General features: G+C 42.6%; 1 protein-coding gene across 5 annotated transcripts in view; it reads right to left on the reverse strand.

The window, feature by feature from the left end:
- Positions 1-14,343, reverse strand: part of ILDR1 (immunoglobulin like domain containing receptor 1) — a 31,729-nt gene extending 17,386 nt beyond the window's left edge. For 3 of the 5 annotated variants that reach the window (XM_073894265.1, XM_073894267.1, XM_073894264.1), the window contains exons 1-2: positions 14,078-14,343; positions 89-259 (exon numbers count right to left, since the gene is read on the reverse strand). In XM_073894265.1, the coding sequence (XP_073750366.1) occupies positions 89-217 (129 nt within the window). In that variant the 5' untranslated portion in view covers positions 218-259; positions 14,078-14,343. Of the gene's footprint in view, positions 1-88; positions 260-3,004; positions 3,131-14,077 lie in introns of all 5 variants that reach the window. The other 2 variants (XM_073894266.1, XM_073894268.1) reach the window with 2 other exon arrangements.
- Between the last annotated feature and the right edge of the window lie 7,746 nt (positions 14,344-22,089).

Below are 22,089 nucleotides of genomic sequence, written 5' to 3' on the forward strand. Positions count from 1 at the left end.
TGTGACTCCCTCTCAGAAGGATTTGTGGTCCTATGCCCTGATGGCCATGCTTCACAGAGGGACATGGGCTGAAGGAGGAGGGACTCACATGCAGAGTAGTAGTCAAAGATGGGGTCCTTGCAGAAGGACTTGAAGCGCCACGTAACCACGACATCCTGGAGCTGGGCAGAGGTGGTGTAGTCACATTTGAGGACGATGGAGGCAAACAGGGTGACATAGCGCTCTGTGTGCTGGACCGTCACCAGCAAGGACAGGCAACCTGCAGCCAAGAGCAAGAGACAATGCTGAAGGCACACTATGTTTCTGGGAGGTGACCTACTTCTGTTCATGGGGTAATAAAAGCAATGCAAATAAGCAAACACACTGGCTGACTAGTTGGGAGCTGCCTGCCAGGCAGGCAAAGACCACACAGACACCCCGGGAGAAATGGGGGAGAGAAAAAGCAAGGATGACTCGCGAGGATCTCGTGATCCATTGACAGCGTTAACATATCCAACAACAATAAAGAAACTATATTAAAAGAAGGCCTACGGACAAAGGACTGATTTCCAAGATCTATAAAGAACTTCTCAAACTCAGCACCCAAAAAACAATCAAGTCAAAAAATGGGCAGAAGACATGAACAGACACTTCTCCAAAAAAGACATACAAATGGCTAACAGACACATGACAAAATGTTCATCATCATTAGCCATCAGGGAAATTCAAATCAAAACTACATTGAGATACTACCTTATACCAGTTAGAATGGCAAAAATTGACAAGGCAAGAAACAACAAATGTTGGAAAGGTTGTGGAGAAAGGGGAACCCTCTTACACTGTTGGTGGGAATACAAGTTGGTACAGCCACTTTGGAACACAGTGTGGAGGTGCCTCAAAAAATTAAAAATAGGGCTACCCTATGATCCAGCAATTGCGCTCCTAGATATTTACCCCAAAGACACAGATGTAGTGAAAAGAAGGGCCATATGCACCCCAATGTTCATAGCAGCAATGTCCACAATAGCCAAACTGTGGAAAAAGCCAAGATGCCCTTCAACAGACGAATGGATAACGAAGATGTGGTCCATACATACAATGGAATATGACTCAGCCATCAGAAATGATGAATACCCAACTTTTACATCAACATGGATGGGACTGGAGGAGATGATGCTAAGTGAAATAAGTCAAGCAGAGAATGTCAATTTTCCTATGGTTTCACTTATTTGTGGAACCTAAGGAATAGCATGGAGGACATTAGGAGAAGGAAGGGAAAAATGGAGGGGGGGGAATCGGAGGAGGAGATGAACTGTGAGAGACTATGGACTCTGAGAAAGAAACTGAGGGTTCTAGAGGGGAGGGGGCGGGGAGATGGGTTAGCCCGGTGATGGGTATTAAGGAGGGCACGTACTGCATGGAGCACTGGGTGTTATACGAAAACAATGGATCGTGGATCACCACATCAAAAACTAATGATGTATTGTATGGTGACTAACATAACAATAAAATTAAATTAAATTTAAAAAAATAAGTAAAATTAAAAGGGGGAAAGGAAAAAGAAGGTCATATAGTGAGCTTGCCAATACACGTATATATTTTTTCATGTTACTTTCTTTTAAAATGTTTCCCCACTTCTTCAGGGAAGTTCAACAGGCCTACGAGGCCAATCAGGTCTGCCGTCAGCCTTTCTCTGCTGCCTCATCTCCCTTACAGGCCCACCTCACACTCAGGGTGTCAGCCACCCTGAACTTGCTCCATTCCTTCCCTTGGCAGGATCACCATCTTCTCCAGGTCTTCCCACGTGTGGGCCTCTTGGCTGGCGCACTCTCCCGGAGCACCAGCCACCACTCCCTTCCCTTCATGAGGCTAATTACTATGTATTCCTTAGGACTTCAGCAGCACCCTCACCTCCTCCAGAAGCCTTCTCTGACTGCAAATCTGGGAGAGGGGTCTCCCGTGTTTTCCCAAAGTGCCTCTTCCCCGAGGCAGGACATTTCACATGCCTTGGTGATGGCCAGTTAACTGCAGGCTCTGAGAAAGCTGGCTGAGTCTGTCTCTGACTCACCGTTAAAGCACAACCTCACACTGTACTTGTCACCTCCTTGGCACCCAACAAATGTTTGTTGAATAAATAATGGAATGAATGACCAAGAATCCATTAACAGTAGAAACTGGCAGTACAGGTGGTCAACATGAGCATAAAATAAATAAAAATGATCAGACTGTGACAAATTTTATTAAGAAAGACTTGAGGGTGCCTGGGTGGCTCAGTTGGTTGAGCGACTGCCTTCAGCTCAGGTCGTGATCCTGGAGTCCCAAGATCGAGCCCCACGTCAGGCTCCCTGCTCAGCACAGAGTCTGCTTTTCCCTCTGACCCTCCCCCGTCTCATGCTCTCTCTCTCTCTCTCTCTCTCTCAAATAAATGAATAAAATCTTTAAAAAAAAAAAAAAAGAAAGACTTGAAGAAATTAAGAATTTTTCTTTTCTCTTTTTTAAGGCTCCTTCTCCCTAGCCTCCAAAGCTACAAACACACAGCTCCAGGTCTGCCTTGATGAGGAACCTAGTGGCACAGAAAGTCAGGTGGCACTTTGGCATAGTCAGAGGTCCACACATAACCAACATCTTAGAATGTTCCTATGTCAAGATGGTCTTTAGGCCAAGTTACAGGGGATCTTCTCATGGGAGGTTTAGCGCAGAATAATAGTACTCAAACTTGAGCATGCGCCACCAAGAGGACTTGTAATGGCCCAGATCACTTTCAGAAGGAGTTTCTGATTCAGGAGGACTTGGGTGGGGCCCAAGAACTTACATTTCTACAAGTTTCCAGGAGATGGTGATACTAACTGCTCTGGGTACCATGCTTTGAGAACCACCGGTGTGGACAAACAGGCTTTGGACTCTGATACTACTGGGTTCAAATAAAACTTCACTATTTATTTGGACATTGTACAAGCTATTTACTGAGTTGTTTTTTTTTTTTTCTTTTCTCCCAGCTAGGACTGCAGATTATGATACTACTAACCTCATCAGGTCCGTGAAAGGATGTAACGAGATCATTCACTTCTGGCAATTGGCATGGTGCCTGGTACATACGCTGTTGTGTTAGTGTCAGGGTCTGAGTCTGAGTCTCTTTCCTTCCTCCTTTCCTCTATGATGAAGGCCAAAAAGAAAGGGGTTCAAGCGGGGGTTCTCTCCAAGGGAGTTCTCAGGTGGAACAGCCTCATTTTGACTGAGATACACTCATCAACACAAAAATTCAGCTGCCACCCTCACCCTTTACAAAATAGCTGGGTGGGCCTGGCTCGAAGGCCACAGCCACATGGTTCTGGATCCTGCCTCATCTTCAGGACACAACCCTCATAAGACAGTAAGCTGTGATTATGATGAGCACATGCACCCACTTTTCTCACGTCCACAGAGAAAGATCAGGGTGCTGCTCAGGACAGGTCCTTGCCCCCAGAAATGACCCAAACTGTCTCCGGGCTGAAATGAGGATGTGCCTGTGGCAGGCATGCTAAAGAGAGGGTCTGCAGAAATACAGTGGGTGGGGAAGACTTCATGAAAAAAGAAATATAAGCTGGGCCCTAACACTGAAGTAGGATTAAGATTACACATGAAAAATAGGAAGAAGGCAGAGAAACTCATAGTTTCAAGAAAGAAGAAAAGAGACAGATTCAGCCCTTATCAGGAAGGGGCAGTTACTTGGGGAGCCTGGAAGGAACCAACCCCTGGCTTTATGGGAAACAAAGGGATCAATAAGGAAGGACCGGTGGTAGTGACTGGGGGTGGGGAGACCGGGTGGGGCTTAAATCTCACTGAAGCATCTATTTCTAGTTAATGGGTAATCACTGAAGACTTTTCTGTAGAGTAATAGGGTAAAGATTTTTTTTTTTTTAGGAAGACTGTTGACTTCCTCATCCAGTTATAAAGATCATTTTGAAAATGAGCCTTGAGTAGTTTGGGGGGGGAGGGGAAACTCTCTCTCTGCCCGCTATAAGATTCCTGGAAATTAGTCCAATCAGAATGGAAGAGCCGGTGACTAGCATCTCAAGCCTAACGTGGATTGTTTTGTAATCTGCTTTATTATTTTTGCCTCTCCACTCTCACCATCCCCCTTGCTTTTTTCCAGAACTGACCTGAAACAGACCTTGGAGCTTCCGCCCAACATAGCTTTAACTGAAGAGAAGTCACTACAGGTAAGCTTTTGACAATGACAAGGATGGCAATGTCAACACTAGCTTATTCTGTTCAGCAAATATATGGATTAGACTAGAGATTAAAACACCTATTTATGGTCTAAACAAAATCCTATACTCACACCATACTTTCAAATATTGTCTTTTACACACTAAATATGACCCCTGGGAGTAGACAATCGGCCATTTTGCACACCACAAATCTGAGACTGGAAAAGATGAGTGGCTTGTCTGTGGTTATTCATTTTCTAAGGAGGTCAGAGTCAAGATTCCACCCCTGAGCAGTGCTCTCTCCACTCTGCCCGGTTATTCTCTAAATAAAAGAAAATGTTTGGTACTCATTAGCCTGCAAACAATCAGAGTGGAGAGCCAGGCGACAACTGGCATCAGTCACTCTGGTACTGTGATTAACAACCTACATGTTCTTCATTTTGCTGAACGGCAGTTCGACATAAATAGCAATTTATTCAAAGGGCGCTAGTTAACATTATTTGTGTAGAGGTGGGAGGGCAAGTTTGCTGGGAGTCAGAGAAAGGAATTTGGTTGGAGCTAGGAGTTGCTCCGGGGGGAGCTTTGAAGATTGCTGAATCTGACACTCTGAGCGAGGGGAATGGGGACAAGGATGATCACCTTCATCACCAAGTCCTCCCTTAGCAGCCCCTCCACGAATGCCTTTATTATGGCCAATACACCCCTGCAGTGACACGACTCACCTTTACCAACGCCAGCACTGGCTTTGCCACCTGGGTACTATTCTTTCATCCTTTTCTTTGATTTCATCCCTTCGGTGAATTTCAAGCCTCGAAATATGTCAGGTTCCCATGATTTTGACCCTACTGAGCTTACTCACACGTTCTCCAGGGGTCTGCTGGCCCCACAGCAACCTGCCCAGCTCTCAGACCTTCACCCCTGGCCTTCCACAAGAAGAGCGGGGAAGAGTCCCAGGACAAAAAGTACTGAGCAACCAGCAAACCTCTCTCCCCTTAGCTCAGCTGTTGCTCTGAATCTCAGTATCTACTGTGTGCCAGGTGATATACACACCCTGTCTCTAAACCTCACAAAACCCCTGGGGGTGGGAACAGTCCTACTCATATACATGGGCAAAGGTTTAGAGACTATAATAAGCCAAGCCCTCCCAGCTTCAGAATATGGTTTTGCTGGAGTTTTGGTTTTGCACGTTTGGGTAAACATGATCTCTCCCACGCAGGCAAACTTGACTTTCAAAGTGGAAGTCTGGTGCTAGACTCACAAAGCAGGAGGAGTTTCCAGATTGGGAGGAGGCCAGCCCATCTCAAAGGCAAAAGCCTCCCATCCTTCTTGCCCTTTAGCCCTGGACTTCTCGGTAAAACCAACCACATTGCGCATGTGCACGATTAGGCAGGTAAAGTTTTCAAGGAGAGACTAAGAACAGCAGAATGTGAGCTGAAAAGAGGAACAGATTCCAAAAGGTCCTTTTGGATCTGTGCTCTTTAAACTGTCTTCAAATTCTTATCTTTCCTTTCTATTATTTTTTGAGGCGGGGGAGCGGCAGAGGGAGAAGGAGAAAGACAATCTTAAAGCTCGGGGCTCAATCTCACAACCCTGAGATCATGACCTGAACTGACATCAAGAGTCTGATACTTAACCGACTGAGCGACCCAGGTGCCCCTCTTTCTATTCTTACATTTCCTTCATCCTGTGGCATCTCCTTCCCTTCAGCTAACTGCCATCTTATTTCCTAAATATCTCTATCATTTTCTTTTCAAAACTTTAATTCTGGAGACTGACTTCCTAAATTCAGATTCTGTCTCCACTCCCCCACCAGTTAAAAGACCTGACAAGTTATTTCCAAACTACAGTTGCCTCTTTATATACAAAACTGGAGTGGTAATAATATTTCCCTGATAGGTGTGTCTGGGTGGCTCAGTGAAGTGTCCGACTCTTGATTTTGGCTCAGGTCATGATCTCAGGGTTCTGGGATCCAGCCCTCATCGGGCTCCCTGTTCAGCGGGAAATCTGCTTGTCTCCCTCTCCCTCTGCCCCTTCCCCCACCACACGCATGTGTGCACGTGCTCGCTCTCTCTCTAAAGTAAATAAATCTTTCAGTGTGTATATCCACAAGAGCCAAACTATGGAAAGAGTCCAGATGTCCACTGACAGATGAATGGATAAGGAAGATGTAGGGGGCGTGTGTGTGTGTGTGTGTGTGTGTGTGTGTGTGTGTGTGTGTAGTGGAATATTACTCCACCATCCAAGTGTGTGTATGTGTATAGTGGAATATTACTCCACCATCCAAAAGAATGAAATCTTGCCATTTGCAACGATGTAAATGGAGCTAGAGTACATTATGCAAAGCAAAATAAGTCAGTCAGAGAAAGACAAATATCATATGATTTCATTCATATGTGGAACTTAAGAAACAAAACAGATGAACATAGGGAAAGGGAAGGAAAAATAAAATAAGATGAAAGTAGAGAGGGAGGCAAACCATAAGAGACCCTTAATTCTAGGAAACAAACAGGGTTGCTGGAGGGGAGGTGGATGATGGGAAGGGGTAACTGGGTGATGGGCATTAAGGAGGGCACTTGGTGTAATGAACACTGGGTGTTATATGCAACTGATGAATCACTGAATTCTATCCCTGAAACTAATAATACAGTATATGTTAACTATATTGAATTTAAAACGAAGAATTTAAAAATAAATAAATAAATGGGGGGGGATAAAAGAAAAAAATAAATAAATCTTAAAAAAAAAAATACTTCCCTGACAGTGTTGTAGTAAGGATTAAATGAGATAATAAAGGTCCAGCATTTAGCAAAGAGCCTGGAACATAATAGCCACCCAATAAACATTAGCTATTATTTGTATCATACGTACTTATCTTGCCCACCTTAGAGACTGAGGCCAATTGAGAACAGCAAGTAAAAGTATTTTGAAAGAATTAAAATGATACAAATATTATTATGCAGCCATCAAAAAAACCTGAAATCTTGCCATTTGCAACACCATGGATGGAACTAGAGGGTATTATGCTGAGCGAAGTAAGTCAGTCGGAGAAAGACAATTATCATATGACCTCACTGATATGAGGAATTTTGAGAAAGAAGGCAGAGGATCAGAGGAGAAGGGAGGAAAAAATGAAACAAGACGAAACCAGAGAGAGAAAGGAACCACAAGAGACTCTCAATCTCAGGAAACAAACTGAGGGTTGCTGGAGTGGTGGGGGGTGGGAGGGATGGGGTGGCTGGGTGATGGACATTGGGGAGGGTATGTGCTAGGGTGAGCGCTGTGGATTGTGTAAGACGGATGAATCACAGACCTGTACCTCTGAAACAAATCATACATTATATGTTAAAAAAAAATTAAACGATACAAATGTAAACTGGCATTAAAAGCTTTTAAAGCTGCGTCACTTTGTACCCTGGCAAACCCATTCAGTTTGTCTCCTCTGAAAGAGGGAGGGAAACCTGTCATTTAAGGGTGGAAACGTAACTTCAGGTGAGATATCGGAGCTCGTGGGAAGAAGGGAGGGAGAAGGGGATTCTGTTTCCTACCATGAAGTACTTTCCAAGACGATGCCGTTGTGCAGCGTGGGGACTACATCCCATATTAAAGTCGAAGGAAAACATACCAACGGAAGAAGATTATCTTTACCATTAAGTGCTTTGTGTTCCAAACGCATGCATATCTTTGTATATTTCTTTATTCAGTCTGTCTTCCCTGTGTTACGTCAGATTGGGCAAGATGTTTTACAGTTTCTAGAATATTTTATCCATATAACACAGGGATATAGCTACAAATCTTTTTTTTTTTTTTTACTAAGAACTGTTTTCGGGGGACTGAATGGCATTTCCCCTCCTCTACACATGAAGGCTCCTGCCTGGAAGGGAGTGGCGGGCAGCAGGGATAGCATGGTCTTTCTAGGCAAGGGGCAGGGCCTGGTGTTAACTCGTGATAGAAGGTCTCGATTCTTGAATGTTTTTCACATATCCAGGCACCTATGCTCCACTAAGCAGGTTAACAAAAAGTACACAGGTCTAATCCTATCAGAGTTTATGTCTGAGCAAGCTATCTCCCCAAGTATATTTGCCATCTGTACTTGTTGCATTTCCTTAGATAACAGTGCAAATATGAAAGGAATCAAGTGGAAGAGGGAGTGGCCGTTGAGTGTGAACCCAAAGTAAGGGATGGAGAGAATCAGGAGAGGAGGAAAGGGGGCAAAGAGAAGTGGGCTGGGGTGGGGGAGGAATTACGTCTATGTGTTCCATGTTGAACAAAGGACACATGTGCTACTCTATACTGTGCTAAGCGTGTGGCTACCCTGGGGAGGAAACTCATATAGACTGAGCACTTGCTATGTTGTTAGCCATGATATTGGGTGCTTTCTTATATAGTATCTCATTTAATCTTTGTAGAACACCCATGAGATAAGCCTTATTTTGTCTCCATTTCATAGATGAGAAAAATCCTCAGGGGGGTTAAGTAACTGGTTTAAGGCCTCACAGCTAGTGTTAGCCAGCATGCCTTGTATGTGGTATGCATTAAACATTTGCTCACCAGAAGAGCAAACAAATTCACACAAGACAGGCTAAACGGCCTGGAATAAATTTTAAGCACTCTAAAAGTACAGAAAATAAATAAAGTTAACCATCTGTGGGCATGGTCAGACGAAAAAACAAAGTGTGCTGCAAGGGAGAGGAAGTACCAGAGCGCGCCCATACCACTGGGGAGAAGGCTACCCGAAGTAGTGAGGCCAGAATGAGTGAGCCTTGAAATCCAAACAAAGGCCTTTAACCCACTCTTACAAGCTATGGAGATCCTGTAGGGGTGCTTGGCGGATTAGAGTGAAGGTGGGAAAGGGGAACGCAGGTAGGTAACCTATCATGGACGAGATAGAGACAGTAGCAGACCTCAAGGCAAGGAGATGGTTAAGATGCTTAAAATAGGCAGTGTGAGGTTTATCACCTGGAATAGAAAAGAGGGCACAGATCCTGGGATTAAGAAACAGAACATGGTGATTAACAGGGTTTGGGAAATGAAGAAAGTGTCAAAACTGCTTTCCTCTGACCCCAACTTACCCTAAGATTTAAAGATTGAAAACTACAGAAATAAAGATGAGGGGTGCTTGGGTGGCTCAGTTGGTTGAGTGTCTGCCTTCAGCTCCGGTCATGATCCCAGGGTCCTGGGATCCAGCACCGCATCAGGCTCCCTGCTCAACGGGGAGCCTGCTTCTCTCTCTCTCCTCTCTGCTCCTGCTCTCTCTTGCTATCTCTTTCGCTATCTCTGTATTACATGATGTAATACAGTACTGGGCTGAAAGAAACCCAGGCAGACGGTACATTAATTACCCAGCATCTCATTCCATGGCATCGTTGTTGGGGCAAGATGTTTAATAAAAAGCATTTAGTTAGACATCCAAGAGGCAATCTATTTCAATTTCTGCATACCAGGATTCAATTAGACAAAACAAACTTGCTCCACGGTATGAAACAGGGGAAAGAGCCATGGACTAAAAGCAAGGATGCCAGGGTTCTGGTCTCAGCTCTCAGACTAACTCCATTGTGTCACCCTAAGGCTCGTGACCTCCCTGGACATAGATTTCCTTATCTGCAAAACTGGCCCAGAGGGGAAGACAGACAAGGACTGGGTGTGATTTGTACTTGAGTTTAGCAGAGCCCTGGGATTCTGGTGAGGTACGTCAGGAGCCCCATGGAGGTAAGGAAGGACCTGAGTGGGCAGCTCCCATCCACCACCCACACCCCACTCAACCTGAGAAGCTCCATTTTCCTATCCACTATATTGGGGATTGAGATGTCATTCAGTTTTCAATGTGATCCCACACTTTACCCTCACCACCAAGGGAAAATTACTGGCCTATATGCTCTCTAAGAATCATGTCCCTTAGGAGTCAGCCGGCTGATTCCCCGAAGAATGATAATACAAGTTGAGAGCTGCGTGAATCTGTAAGTTAGAATGATAATACAAGTTGAGAGCTGCGTGAATCTGTAAGTTAACACCACTCTATAAACTTAAAAAAATTCACAGAAGCCCCAATGAGACACACCTTTTTGGAATTTGAGTGGAAAACTAAAGTTTCATTCCAGGAATAAACTTTGAGGCTGGATGGAGGTAACCAGAACTATTCGCCAATAATGCAAAAGGCTGCAAGTACTTACTTTAGATTATCTTAAAGTTTTGTTTTAAGGAGTAAGTATCACTTGTGTGCTAAAAGTTTCTTTTTAAAGAAAAATACTCTGAAGTACAAAAACAAACAAACCAAAACTCTGACAAGTGATCTGCCCACAGCTCAGAGCACAGGGACTGCGGTAACTTCCCAGGACTCCCTGACCTGAGAGGCTTCCTCAGGGCCTTTGGTCACACTGACCAGCTAGCCAGTACCCAAATCTGACCTAATTTCACTAATGACCCACACTCCACAACTGCAGAAACTTGGATGCTCACCAGAAGCTAGGGTTAACTCTTCTTTACAAACAGAAGAGAATGGGGTGATGGACGAAAACGAACATACTCTCGGGTTTTCCAAAGTTCATAATGCAATTTGCAGCAGATCTTGAGAAAATCAACTTACTGGATTTTTCTATTTCATGTTAATTTGGGGACTATTTTCTACTAATTTAAATGTTATTAAAATAATATATGATGTCAATTTGTTATTCTTTTATACAGCATCGTAATGGGCGTGTGTGTACACATATTTTTGTTTCTGTTTTATAAATCTTATCTATGTGTACATGTCACAACATAAACTGTATTTCTTTTTATAGTGAGAACTGTAAAAAAATGTTTGAAAAGCACTGCTTTGGCAGATACTGGAAGTAAGAGAAGAAACTTGATTTTCAGTTTGATCTTAGAGAATTTTAGGAAGTTTGGTCTAAAAATAAAGAGATGGGGGCGGTGGCGAGGGACCCAATATTTCCTGAGTAATGACCATTTTGTAGACACTGTGCTTGATCTCAACTCACCCAACATGAGTTGGACTTATTGGGGGTGGGAGGGTGGGAGGTGTGAGGGGCTCATCAGGAATTTTACCTGTTTTCTAGACGAAGAGAATTGAAGCAATTCCTCTAAAGTCACAGCTAGTAAGAGGCAGAATCTGAATTTCAACCTGAGAGTCCATCTAATTTGACTATTAATTGCAATTTCTTAGCTATAGGGGAAGGAGGAGGAGGAGACACTTAAATTGATTCTTTAAAGTTAGCTCTAAAAATCCTCCTTGGGTCTAAATCATGAGTATCATTATCACCATGGCTAACATTCATTAAGCCCTCACTGTGTTTCAGCCACTATCTTAAGTGCCTTAAAAATCTTCATTTTGCTTAATCCTCATAAAATCCTTGAGATAAGTACTATCATCATCCCTGTTTACTGCAGGCTTTCAGCAGTTCAGTAACTTGACCAGAGTCACACAACCATTCTGGATGCAAAATCCAAAGGCATATTAAATAGCTAAATGCAGCTTTTTTTTTTTTTTTTTTTTTTTTTTACATTTCCTACACACATTCGGGGAATATATCTGCTAAAGTAGTTATTTCCTCTAAAGTGTTAGAGTCTGAAGAGTTGAAATGTCAATTTTGCACCTATGAAATAAAAGTGACATTAGATGTTCACTTAGGACTTTTTTTGAATTCAGCATTCTCTGGTTCTAAAATAGGTCATGCAGGTAGGTTTCCAGTTAAAGAATGGCAGGAAACACGACAGTCTGTATAATTTTACCACTTCAGCATCCTGGTACTAATAATGCATGGCTGGTTCCTGAACAGTTGGAACTCCATTTTCTAAAGTCCCCATCCAGGGACACCTGGGTGGCTCAGTCGGTTAAGCATCTGCCTTTGGCTCAGGTCATGATCCCAGGGTCCCGGGATCTAGTCCTGCTTCGGGATCCCTACTCATCGAGGAAGCTGCTTCTCCCTCTGCCTGCCGCTCCCCCTGCTTGTGCTCTCTTGCTCTCTCTCTCTGACAAATAAATAAATAAAATCTTAAAGAAAAAAAAAGTCCCTGTCCATTTAGCAGTCTGCTTATTATTATACCCTTTGGTCATAATCACTGTATTTGAAAAATGTTCGGTGTTCAATATTCCTCATAAAAGTCAAATAGATTTTAAAACATTATGCTGATGATTTAAGGATTAGGGTTTATATCCTAATAAGATTTTTGTCTGTAAGGCTTCCTTTCTTATTCTATTGACCTGGATGGTGGCTGGCTACAAAGTCCTAATCTGGGGATGAGGTGCTAGGAGGCAGAGGTGGGAGTAGACCACCATTTTCTTGAAAAGGCAGCTCAAGCAGCTTCAGAAATCCCTAGCTGCTGTGGAATTTGAGCTAAACAAATAAGGCAAAGGAGAGAGGACTGTGAGAAGCTGGGATGTTTAGGATTTTGCCGTCACAGTCTAAGCAGGTAACTGCTCTGGTGGAATTTCGGGCACTTCAATAGGTGAGGTTTAGTCCATTTCCTTGTGTATCATGTGTCCAATACCTACCCTTGTCAGTTTCAGATAACTGATGGGACACAGAGCCCCCAGAAAATGGCATGAGCCAGAGGATCTTAGGAATACTGATTTTCCAGTTTTCTCACCCTTTTGCAATTCTCCGCCTTTTTTATTCTCAGCATTAAGCTTAAGCTACTGTAGAATCTTGTCTGAATGAGATTTAGTTACATCCGTGGGGTTTTCATGTTCTATCAAGTTGGTAAAAATGAAATTCTGCCCACAACTTCATATTACATCTTTTCCCTCAGAAAAATACAAGACTCACATTGGTCTGTGAGCAAACTGAGCAGACGTCCCTCTGACAACTTCGAGGTAAGAGAGCAGTTATTCCTAAAAGAAGGGGTGGGGAATGGTGAAATGAAAGACAACAGGACATGGGGCGCCTGGGTGGCCCAGTCGTTAAAGCGTCTGCCTTTGGCTCAGGTCATGATCCCAGGGTCCTGGGATTGAGCCCCGCATCGGGCTCCCTGCTCGGCGGGAAGCCTGCTTCTCCCTCTCCCACTCCCCCTGCTTGTGTTCCCTCTCTCGCTGTGTCTCTCTCTGTCAAATAAATAAATGAAATCTTAACAACAACAAAAAAAACCTTAAAAAAAAAAGACAACAGGACAGAATTTCCAAGGGAACTCACACCGTTCTGTTTGCAAGGTGGCACTACATCGTAACTGAAAGGGGCTGCAAGCCCTGCACAGTCAGTCACTCAGCTGTCCTTTCCTACCTGATTTTACTCCTGCAGATACACACTCCTGTCACATTTACAAGAGATACACTGAGACACAAAAACCATGCTTTCCAAAGCAGACAGGGTGGGAGGGTTAAGAGAGGGGAGGGGACAGGGGCGGGGGTGGTTGGGCACCTGATGGGGAGAGAACTGAGCAAGGGATAAAGTTAGGAAAGTGGGTGGATACAAAGAAAGTAGAAAAAGACGACACTGAACATGATGAGCAAAGAGACACATGGTTCAGTCCTGTAAAATAGGTTCGAACATCCCATGATACTGAGGACGCGTTATAACCTCCCAGGAGCGACATAAATGCATTTCCGTCACCATATTGAAAACCTAAAAGCAAGCATCAGATGAAAGGGCAAGGTAATGAGGGATCAAAAGAGTTGTGCTTCCACGTTTATCAGTGCAGCTTTCGAGACCAAGAAGTGCCTAAAGACTGCAGGAGGGAGGCCCAGAGGCTCTGGGTTTCTTCCTTAGTTGCACCTGTTTGGGAAGGGCCGGGGCTAAGAAAAGAGGACAACAACAGGTTCCCTCCCACAGGCAGAAACTCGAGCCTGTGCCAAGAGCTACCAGAGCGCGGCCCAGGCCTCCACTGGCCTGCCTGTGACCAGTTCTGCAAGGCCAGGTAACAATGGCTTCCTGTCTCCCTGGGCCCAGGGGGAGACCCAACTTTTTCCCAAGGCTCACCTGCTGGGAGCCCGGTGAAGAGCAGCAGCCAAGGCGCAGGCAGCTCAAGGCCCATGCCGGCCGCTCTCTGGCCCCTGCCAGCTCAGGGGCTCGGGGGGCACTGCGTCTCTCTTCAGCAGCGGCCGCCCCAGGACACGCCACTTCTCCGAAGAATCCCTCCGCCTTCCCCTCTCTCGGCGCCAGGCGAGCGGAGGGCCGGCCGCGGTCGCCGAGCAGGTACGGCCCCGGCTCATCCCCACCTGAGAGCGCCGGCGGCTCCGCCTCCCGCCCCGCGCCCCGCCCTTTCCTGCTCCGCCCCCCATCCCGGAGGACCTTGGCCACCTTGCCTAGCGGCCAGCGCCTCCTCCCCGGGCTGCCAGGTAATTCGTCTCGCTGGAACTGCGTCTCTTGCCACACCCCTCCCGCCTCTAGAGAACGTTACCATTTTTTTTTCCCCCAGAAGTTCTTGGGGAAACTTATCCCTAGCAAATTTCTTCCCCTCTTTGTAGAATTACGTGGATATAACTTTCTGGGGTGTATTTCCTACGTTATCTTTCCATCCCCTCATATATGCTTGGAAAACTTTTTCCCCCCACTAAAAACACACCAACATGAAGTTTGCACATAACGTCTGCTCAGGTTTTCTAGAAACTAAAGATGTACAGTATAAACTAGAGAAACATTTAATTTTCCACAAATATTAAAGTCATAGATGCTTATTATAGAGAAGTTAGAAAAATATAAATTACTGGAGATAAGAAAAAATCCTGCTCCCACCACTTATAGTTAGGCATTGTTAGTGTTGATGTATTCCTTGTTCTTAGTTTCCATCCCGCGTGAAGTGCAGCTCAGCAGCCCCTCACGGAGTCAGCCCTCCCAATGGCAAAGGTTCTAGGTCTCTGCACCAGGACAACTAGGATATAATCCAGTCTCTCCTTCCTTGGTAGCAACCCACGGGGAGGGGTAAAACACACCTGCCTTCAGGAACCAACCAACCAACCACATGAACTCGGAAAGGCACCTAAACCCTGGTCAGTGTAAATAGCAAGATATTTTATACACCTCTCCCTTACTAGGGATTATTCATTGTGCTCTCTCTCCTAGCCACCATCTTTTTCCTTGAGAAAAGAATTACAAAAATGCATTAAACATGGTTTCTGCCCCTCAGGAAGCTCCCATTCTCATCACTGCCCTTGGAAGGCAATATTATTTCTCTTACGTATATCTCCTGACCTGCTCTGCTGTAAAGGGTTCTCTTTGTTAGAGCTACTGGTGTCCCCCATCTCACTTCCTCGCAGAGGAACATCCTTGTCCTGAAACTGATTGGAGGTCAACCCAGTCCCTTCTCCCAATTTCCCCTCTTCCCCCTGAGTCTGGCCTCTAGTTCCCCAATTGGGCCTCTCCACTTTAAATGTTTTTCCTGTAGCCTCTTCTCTTCAAGAAAGTAGGAAGTAAAATCAGGCCAGTACATGGCCAAAGGCAGATGGTAGAGTTATGTTCAGGGGCCTTTAGACCTTCCACAGTGGGATCTCAGCACAGCAGCTGAAGCAGGATATGATGTGTGGGATGCTCCCCTAACCCCCTCCAGAGACTGTACACTTTGCTCCCAGGAACACTGTATGTATTTGAGTGTTTGTGACCCTGAGGGATTTGTGTGGCCCCTGGATTTGTAAATTACTCTAGACAAATTCTCAATCCCAGTCTAAAAAAGTATGAGCCCTCTCTTTCCCAACCCTACCTCCCATGGCCCTCAGCCCTTGTTTTGATATAAAGGTCATTTTAATACTCATCAGAAGCCAGCATTTCTCCATGTTTATTCCATGGTATGTTAATAAACAGCATATAGAAAAAAGGCTCTGGGATCAAATTCAAGAAATGCTGGATTAAACTAAATGAAACATTTTCGCAGCATTTCTCAAGCCCTTAGAGTGCTACTATACATTTGGAATGTCTTCTTTTTTTAAGATTTTATTTATTTATTTGATAGAGAGAGAGAGAAAACACAAGCCAGCAGAGCGGCAGGCAGAAGGAGCACAAGCAGTGGGGAGGGGCAGAGGGAGAAGCAGGCTCCCCGCTGAGCAAGGAGCCCCATGCAGGACTTGATCCCAGGACCTGGAGATCATGACCTGAGGTGAAGGCAGACTCTTAACCACCTGAGCTAGCTACCCAGGCACCCTTACATTTGAAATTTCTAAGGAAATAAGTCATATAGCATTTTTCAACATTATTCAACCCCAAAGCCCTTTTTCTTACACATATCTTAGGGCAGATGTTTCATGGAACATATTTGGGGAAGTCCTGGAGGTCTAAACCCAACATAATTGGAGGCATACATTGAAGGCTTCTATAGGAACAAAATATGACTTTTACAAAGTAGAATTAAAAAGTGCAGTAGAATTAAAATGGCCTTATTTTTTCTTGGGATTACTCATTAAGTTGAACATCTACCTCTTGGTAGATGGAGTGAACACATAGATTTCTTGGAGTGAACACATAGATTATATATTTTTCTGCCTACTACATGCATCTTTTTCGTTCACCACTTATATTCTGTACCAAGCAATGTTCTAAGTGCCTTATATGCATTATCTCATTACACTTCTACAATATATATAATAGGGACTGTTTTTCTGTTATTATCAATTCCATTGATAATAATGTGGCCGCTGAGGTACAAAGCAGTAACTCGCCCAAGGTAACAAAGCTAGTAAGTGGTGGAGTTATGAATCTCAGTGAAGCAGTCTGACTCCAGGCCTTCTGCTGTTAGCTTTACATGATACAGTCTCACCTAGGTATGCCTCAGTCTGAATTTACAACTAGTTGACTCTACTGTAGTTTGTCTTCACATAGATCATTTAGCTCTCCATGAAGTAAAACTCTTCCACTACTGTGAGCTTTCCTGGACCAGTTATTCTGCCAACATATGCCCTTGGTTCAGTAAAGATTTGATAAGAATATACATTTGGCTCAGAATAACAAACAGTTCTTTTATTGCTCAATATAGATGTAAAAATCACTTGACCTGCTGATAGGGACTGAAACGAAACTGTCTCCATATACAAAGTAACAATAGATACCATTTATTAAACACTTATATTGTGCTAGGCACTATTCTCAGCACTTTTGTATTAACTTCAATAATTCTCCCAACAACACTGAGGCAGGGATTATTATTGTCCCCATTTTACAGCTGAGGAACTTGAGGCACAAAGGTCCAGTTACTTACCCAGGGTCACCCAGCTTGTAAGTAGCTAAGCTGAGATGCAAATTAAGGCAATCTGCCTTCAGAGGACATACCCTTTATTACTACCCTAGCCATACTCTATTTCTTTGTGTTCACTGGTCCAGAGTCTAACCACAAAGTACAGAGATTATGGTTTCATCATTTATAACCACACTTTCTAGTTAAAACTGTCATAAATATTACTGAATACTGTGTCTATATATGCATGTGCATCTCTTCTTAAGAATAGTGTGATATTTGTACATCTAACTGTGTATTTATCAAGAGTGAAAGAGAGAGGGGCACCTGGGTGGCTCAGTCAGTTAAGCCTCTGCCTTCAGCTCAGGCCATGATCCCAGGGTCCTGGGATCGAGCCCCACATCGGGCTCCCTGCTGAGCCGGGAGTCTGCTTCTCCCTCTCCCTCTGCCTACCACTCCCCCTGCTTATACTCTCTCTCTCTCTCTGTCAAATAAATAAATAAAATATTTTTTTTAAAAGAGAATGAAAGAAAGAAAATAAGCATGTAAGTAAAAATGCTGCTCCAGGCAGTTAAACCTAAAGGGAGGCAAAAAATGAAAGTAACTGATGCCACAACATTTGGAACACATCTTATTCATTTTGTATGTCTGGCGTCTAGCATAGTACCTGGCATATAGGTAGTGCTCAATAAATATTGTTGAGCTCTTTATCCATAGTTCCTGAAAGAAGTGACATGTGAGCTGAATCTGAAAGCGAACAAGACTTTGCCAAAGCAATCCAAACAGAGAGACTGTGTTCAAAAATCATAGCACCAGGGAATAGCACAGCTGAACTATAAGCACTTCAATTTTGCTAGGGCAAGTGGGGAGTGGTAGGAAAATATGTTAGAGAGCCAGGGTAAATAAAGGGCCTTGCATCACCAGCTGGAGAACTAAGACTCCATACAGTAGACAATGAGGAAGCTGTGAAGGGTTTTAAGCTGTGTGAGGCATGATCAGACTTGCATATTAGGAAAATAAATTTGACAGCAATGAGAAGAATGGGTAAGCAAGAATTGAGATGAAATTGGAAAGATGAGTTAGGAAACCGTTACTGTGGTCAAGATGGAAATACTGAGGGCCCAGTATTTCCCAGTCATTGGTGTTGAGAGTGGAGAAGAGAAAATACTTTGGCAGATACTTAGAATGTGGAATTGACAAGATTGATGGTAAATTAGTTGTGGGAATTGAGTGAAGAATATAGGTTTCTGATTATTGAGTCTGTGTGGATGGTGATGCCATTAAAGAACACAGATATATAGAAAAGTTTTGAATCATTTCAGACATATTGTATCTGAAAGAATAGTGGAGTATCCAAATGAAACTCCTCTGGATGTTTGGACACCTTTATTAAGTGCAACTGGTTGAATGAGGTTGGTAGGAGCTGCATGCTTGATAAGGGAGGTCTGGGTCAGTAGGGACTGGGAGACCTACTTTTTGGTCAGTGGGATATAACCCAAGATACAGTTCATCTTAGAGTAGGGCTAAAAGCAGGAGGTGGTGGAATCTAGTGAAAGGAGTCTGGTAACAAATTTGTTCATTATTACTACTCCTATTCAACATTATGCTGAATCTTCTAATTAGCACAATAAGAAAATTAAAAGGCCGAAAATGAAGAATAAAGATGTTGCTATTCACAGTGTTATGATTACACGGACTACTGAAAAGAATCTATATATATAAGGACTAACGAGAGGTTGCTGAAAACAAGGTCAATATGTTAATGTCACTGGCATCTGTATATATCAGTAATATCCATTTTGAAGATATAACTTTAAAATATATGTTTGTAATAGCAGTAAATCTATAAAGTGAATAAATCTAACAATATATGTGAAATAGCTCTACGGAGAAAATTGTAAAAAGTTAATGAAAACAGTTTTCAAAGATGTAAATAAATGCAAAGATGTACCATATTCATGGATAAAAACGATACAACTAAAGACAATAATTTTTTTCAAATTAATAAATTCTAAATATTTCTAACACAAACCTGAAAAATCTCCCCAGAACTTCACAAGATATTCCTAAAATTAAATGGAATACAGTGGTAAATAGCCAAGATAATTTTTGAAAAAAAATAAGAAGGAAGAGGGGAATTTGCCTCTTTAAATGATAAAGCTAGAGCACTTAAAACAATGTGGCACTGGCATAGATAGGCAAACAGACAAGTAGAACATAAAAGAGATTTTGGAAACAGATACCCTTATGGCTGGGAACTTGATATATAACAGAGGTGGCATGATTCAGTGGGACAACCATAAACTATTCAATAAGTGATGCTGGGACAATTAGTGTTTATTATGTTAAAAGGTAAGATATCTCTTCTTCATACTACATACAAAATTCCAAAGTGATTAAAATCTAAATATTAAAAGCAAATATTTCAAGCTTTTAGAAGAAAATATGGTAGATTACCCGTATGACCTTGAGAAAAAAAATGATTTCTTAAACAGAAAACAAGAAGAATAATTCATTGAGGAATGCTGATACAGAAGACTATATTAAATTTAAAAGTTCTGTAAACAAAAGACAATAAACAAAATGAAAAAACAAACCACAAACCGGAGAAAGATATTTCCTGAGCATTTAAAAGGCAAACAAAATATAACAACCGTATTTTTTAAAAAAAACTCCTAAAAAGTAAGGAAGCAACCCAATGGTAAGGGAGATGAATAGCCAATGCATATAAGAGGAAATCTGATTCACTATTAATTATATTAAAAGATGCTCAACTTGACTAGTAATCAGAAATTGTAAATTTAAAACAATGTTATTTCACCTGTGACAAATTGGTTAAAATGTAAAAGTCTGAGTAAACCAAGTATTGGTAAAGATGTGAAAAGCGTAAATTGGTTCAACTACTTTGGAGAACAATTTGAGAAAATATCATAACGTTGAAGGTGCATATATCCAGAACCTTGTGATTTCCCTTCTAGGTCTCCAATCTATAGAAATTCTCACTCTTGTATGCAGAGATACGTGTCAAGGATGTTGGCTGTGAAACAATTTGTATAAAACCTGGAAACAACTTTCCATCAGAGGGGAATAAGTAAATAAAATGGGGTTTATCAATGAAATGCAATAAAATGCCACTGTTAAAATGAATTAACTAAATCTATACCATGGATGAATATTAAAAATATAATATATGAATGAAGAAGTCGCAAGATACTATTTACAGTATTTTGTCAAATGTTAAGACAAAAAACAATATCATATAGTATTATGGAAGATTCATATATATGTAGAACAAAATATAACAAACATTCCAAGGGATAGGATTCACCAGTCTTTGAGTGCTGTTACTTGGGAGAGGGAGGGAAGAGAGGTGTGGGTTAGGAGGGACTTCAGCTGAATCTGTAACATTTTATTTTTAAATATCTGAAACCAATATGCTAAAAATGTAAAATCAGTTAAATTTTATATGCTTTTCTCTATCTTTGGCATATTTTGTAATTAAAAATACTTTTAAGATAAAAAAGAGTGAGCACTGGGTACAGAATCAGACCATGTGTATTTGTGCCATGACATTTCCACTGACATCCAGTGTGACTTTGAGTAAGTCACTTATGGCCAAGAATGTTTTTATCAAATGAGAAACTGGGTGAAATAACCCCTTTGGTCCTTTCCACTTTTAGCATTCTAAAAAGGTGAGAAGGACGCGGATTAGGAAGATGTCCCTTGACCGGACAGAGGAATACAGAACTAATGCATCTCTAAGGGTAATCTTTCTCAGAGAATGGACTCTACCCATTCTAAGCAGAAGCGTAGACTCCATGTTCTGCCCAAAGCCATGCATGAAACGAAGGTACTTTAATTGCACTTTTCACACAAGGCCTAAGAATCTGGTGTTCCCTTTATTATAAGGAGAAAAACTAGGGACAAATGGGGAGCTGATTTCCCAAGGCTGGAGCCACAGAGGTCCAAGTTCTCATAATAATGAAGGTCGGCAGCCTAGAGTTTTGCTACCACCAGAGGAATTTTTCTCTCTCTCTAGTGTTTTTTCGTCTTGTGGCAAGGCCCAATTTGTTGTTTAGATTCAGAGCTTCTCTGAGATGATGAGCTCTGTCAATACACAGCTCAGTAAAGCTCAATAGGGGTCAGAATATCCAGTTCTTTCCAGCCCACTCCGGAGAATCTGATTCAATTAGTCTGTGGGGAGACCCAGAACGCAGTATTTTTCAAAAGTTCCCAGGTGGTTCTACTGTACAGCCAGAGTTGAGAAGCTAGTTGAAGGGTGAGCTATAGATGAGAGAATGCCCCACATCTTGTTAGCAAATAGGGCATTCCCCAGGGCAGTCCCTAAACAGAATAATTTCCAACACATTTCTTATCTCAGCTTATCCTTGATAATTCTGCTTTGCCACCACCTTGAAGGACAGAATTGGAGAGTTTCTACTCCAAAGACCAAGGTCCTGAGATATGTAACTTTTCCCTTTTCGGGTTTCTTCTCCAGGGCAGCAAGACAGACTCATGGTACCTTCACGTGGGAGTGAATCTCAGGACATTACCACCAAGCAGCTGTTTAACTCTACACAAATAACAGTCTCTCTAAGCCTCAGTTTCTTTATTTGTAACACAAGGGCATTAGGCTAGATGAGTGGTTTTTACACTGTGTTCTGAGAAGCACTTGCAGTCTGTGGAGTACCTAAGGGGTTGCCTCTGCCAGAGAGGTTGGTTTGAAAAATCACTGGATTAACTGATCCAGAAGGGCTTTTCCATAATGAACATTTGACGATTCTAAATTCTATAGGAATAGATTTATGCTACCATCAAAGTCTAACATAAC

Source organism: Callorhinus ursinus, unplaced genomic scaffold, assembly GCF_003265705.2.
Source record: "Callorhinus ursinus isolate GAN/ISIS: 27379988/994484 unplaced genomic scaffold, GSC_fseal_2.0 scaffold1, whole genome shotgun sequence".
NCBI lineage: Eukaryota > Metazoa > Chordata > Mammalia > Carnivora > Otariidae > Callorhinus > Callorhinus ursinus.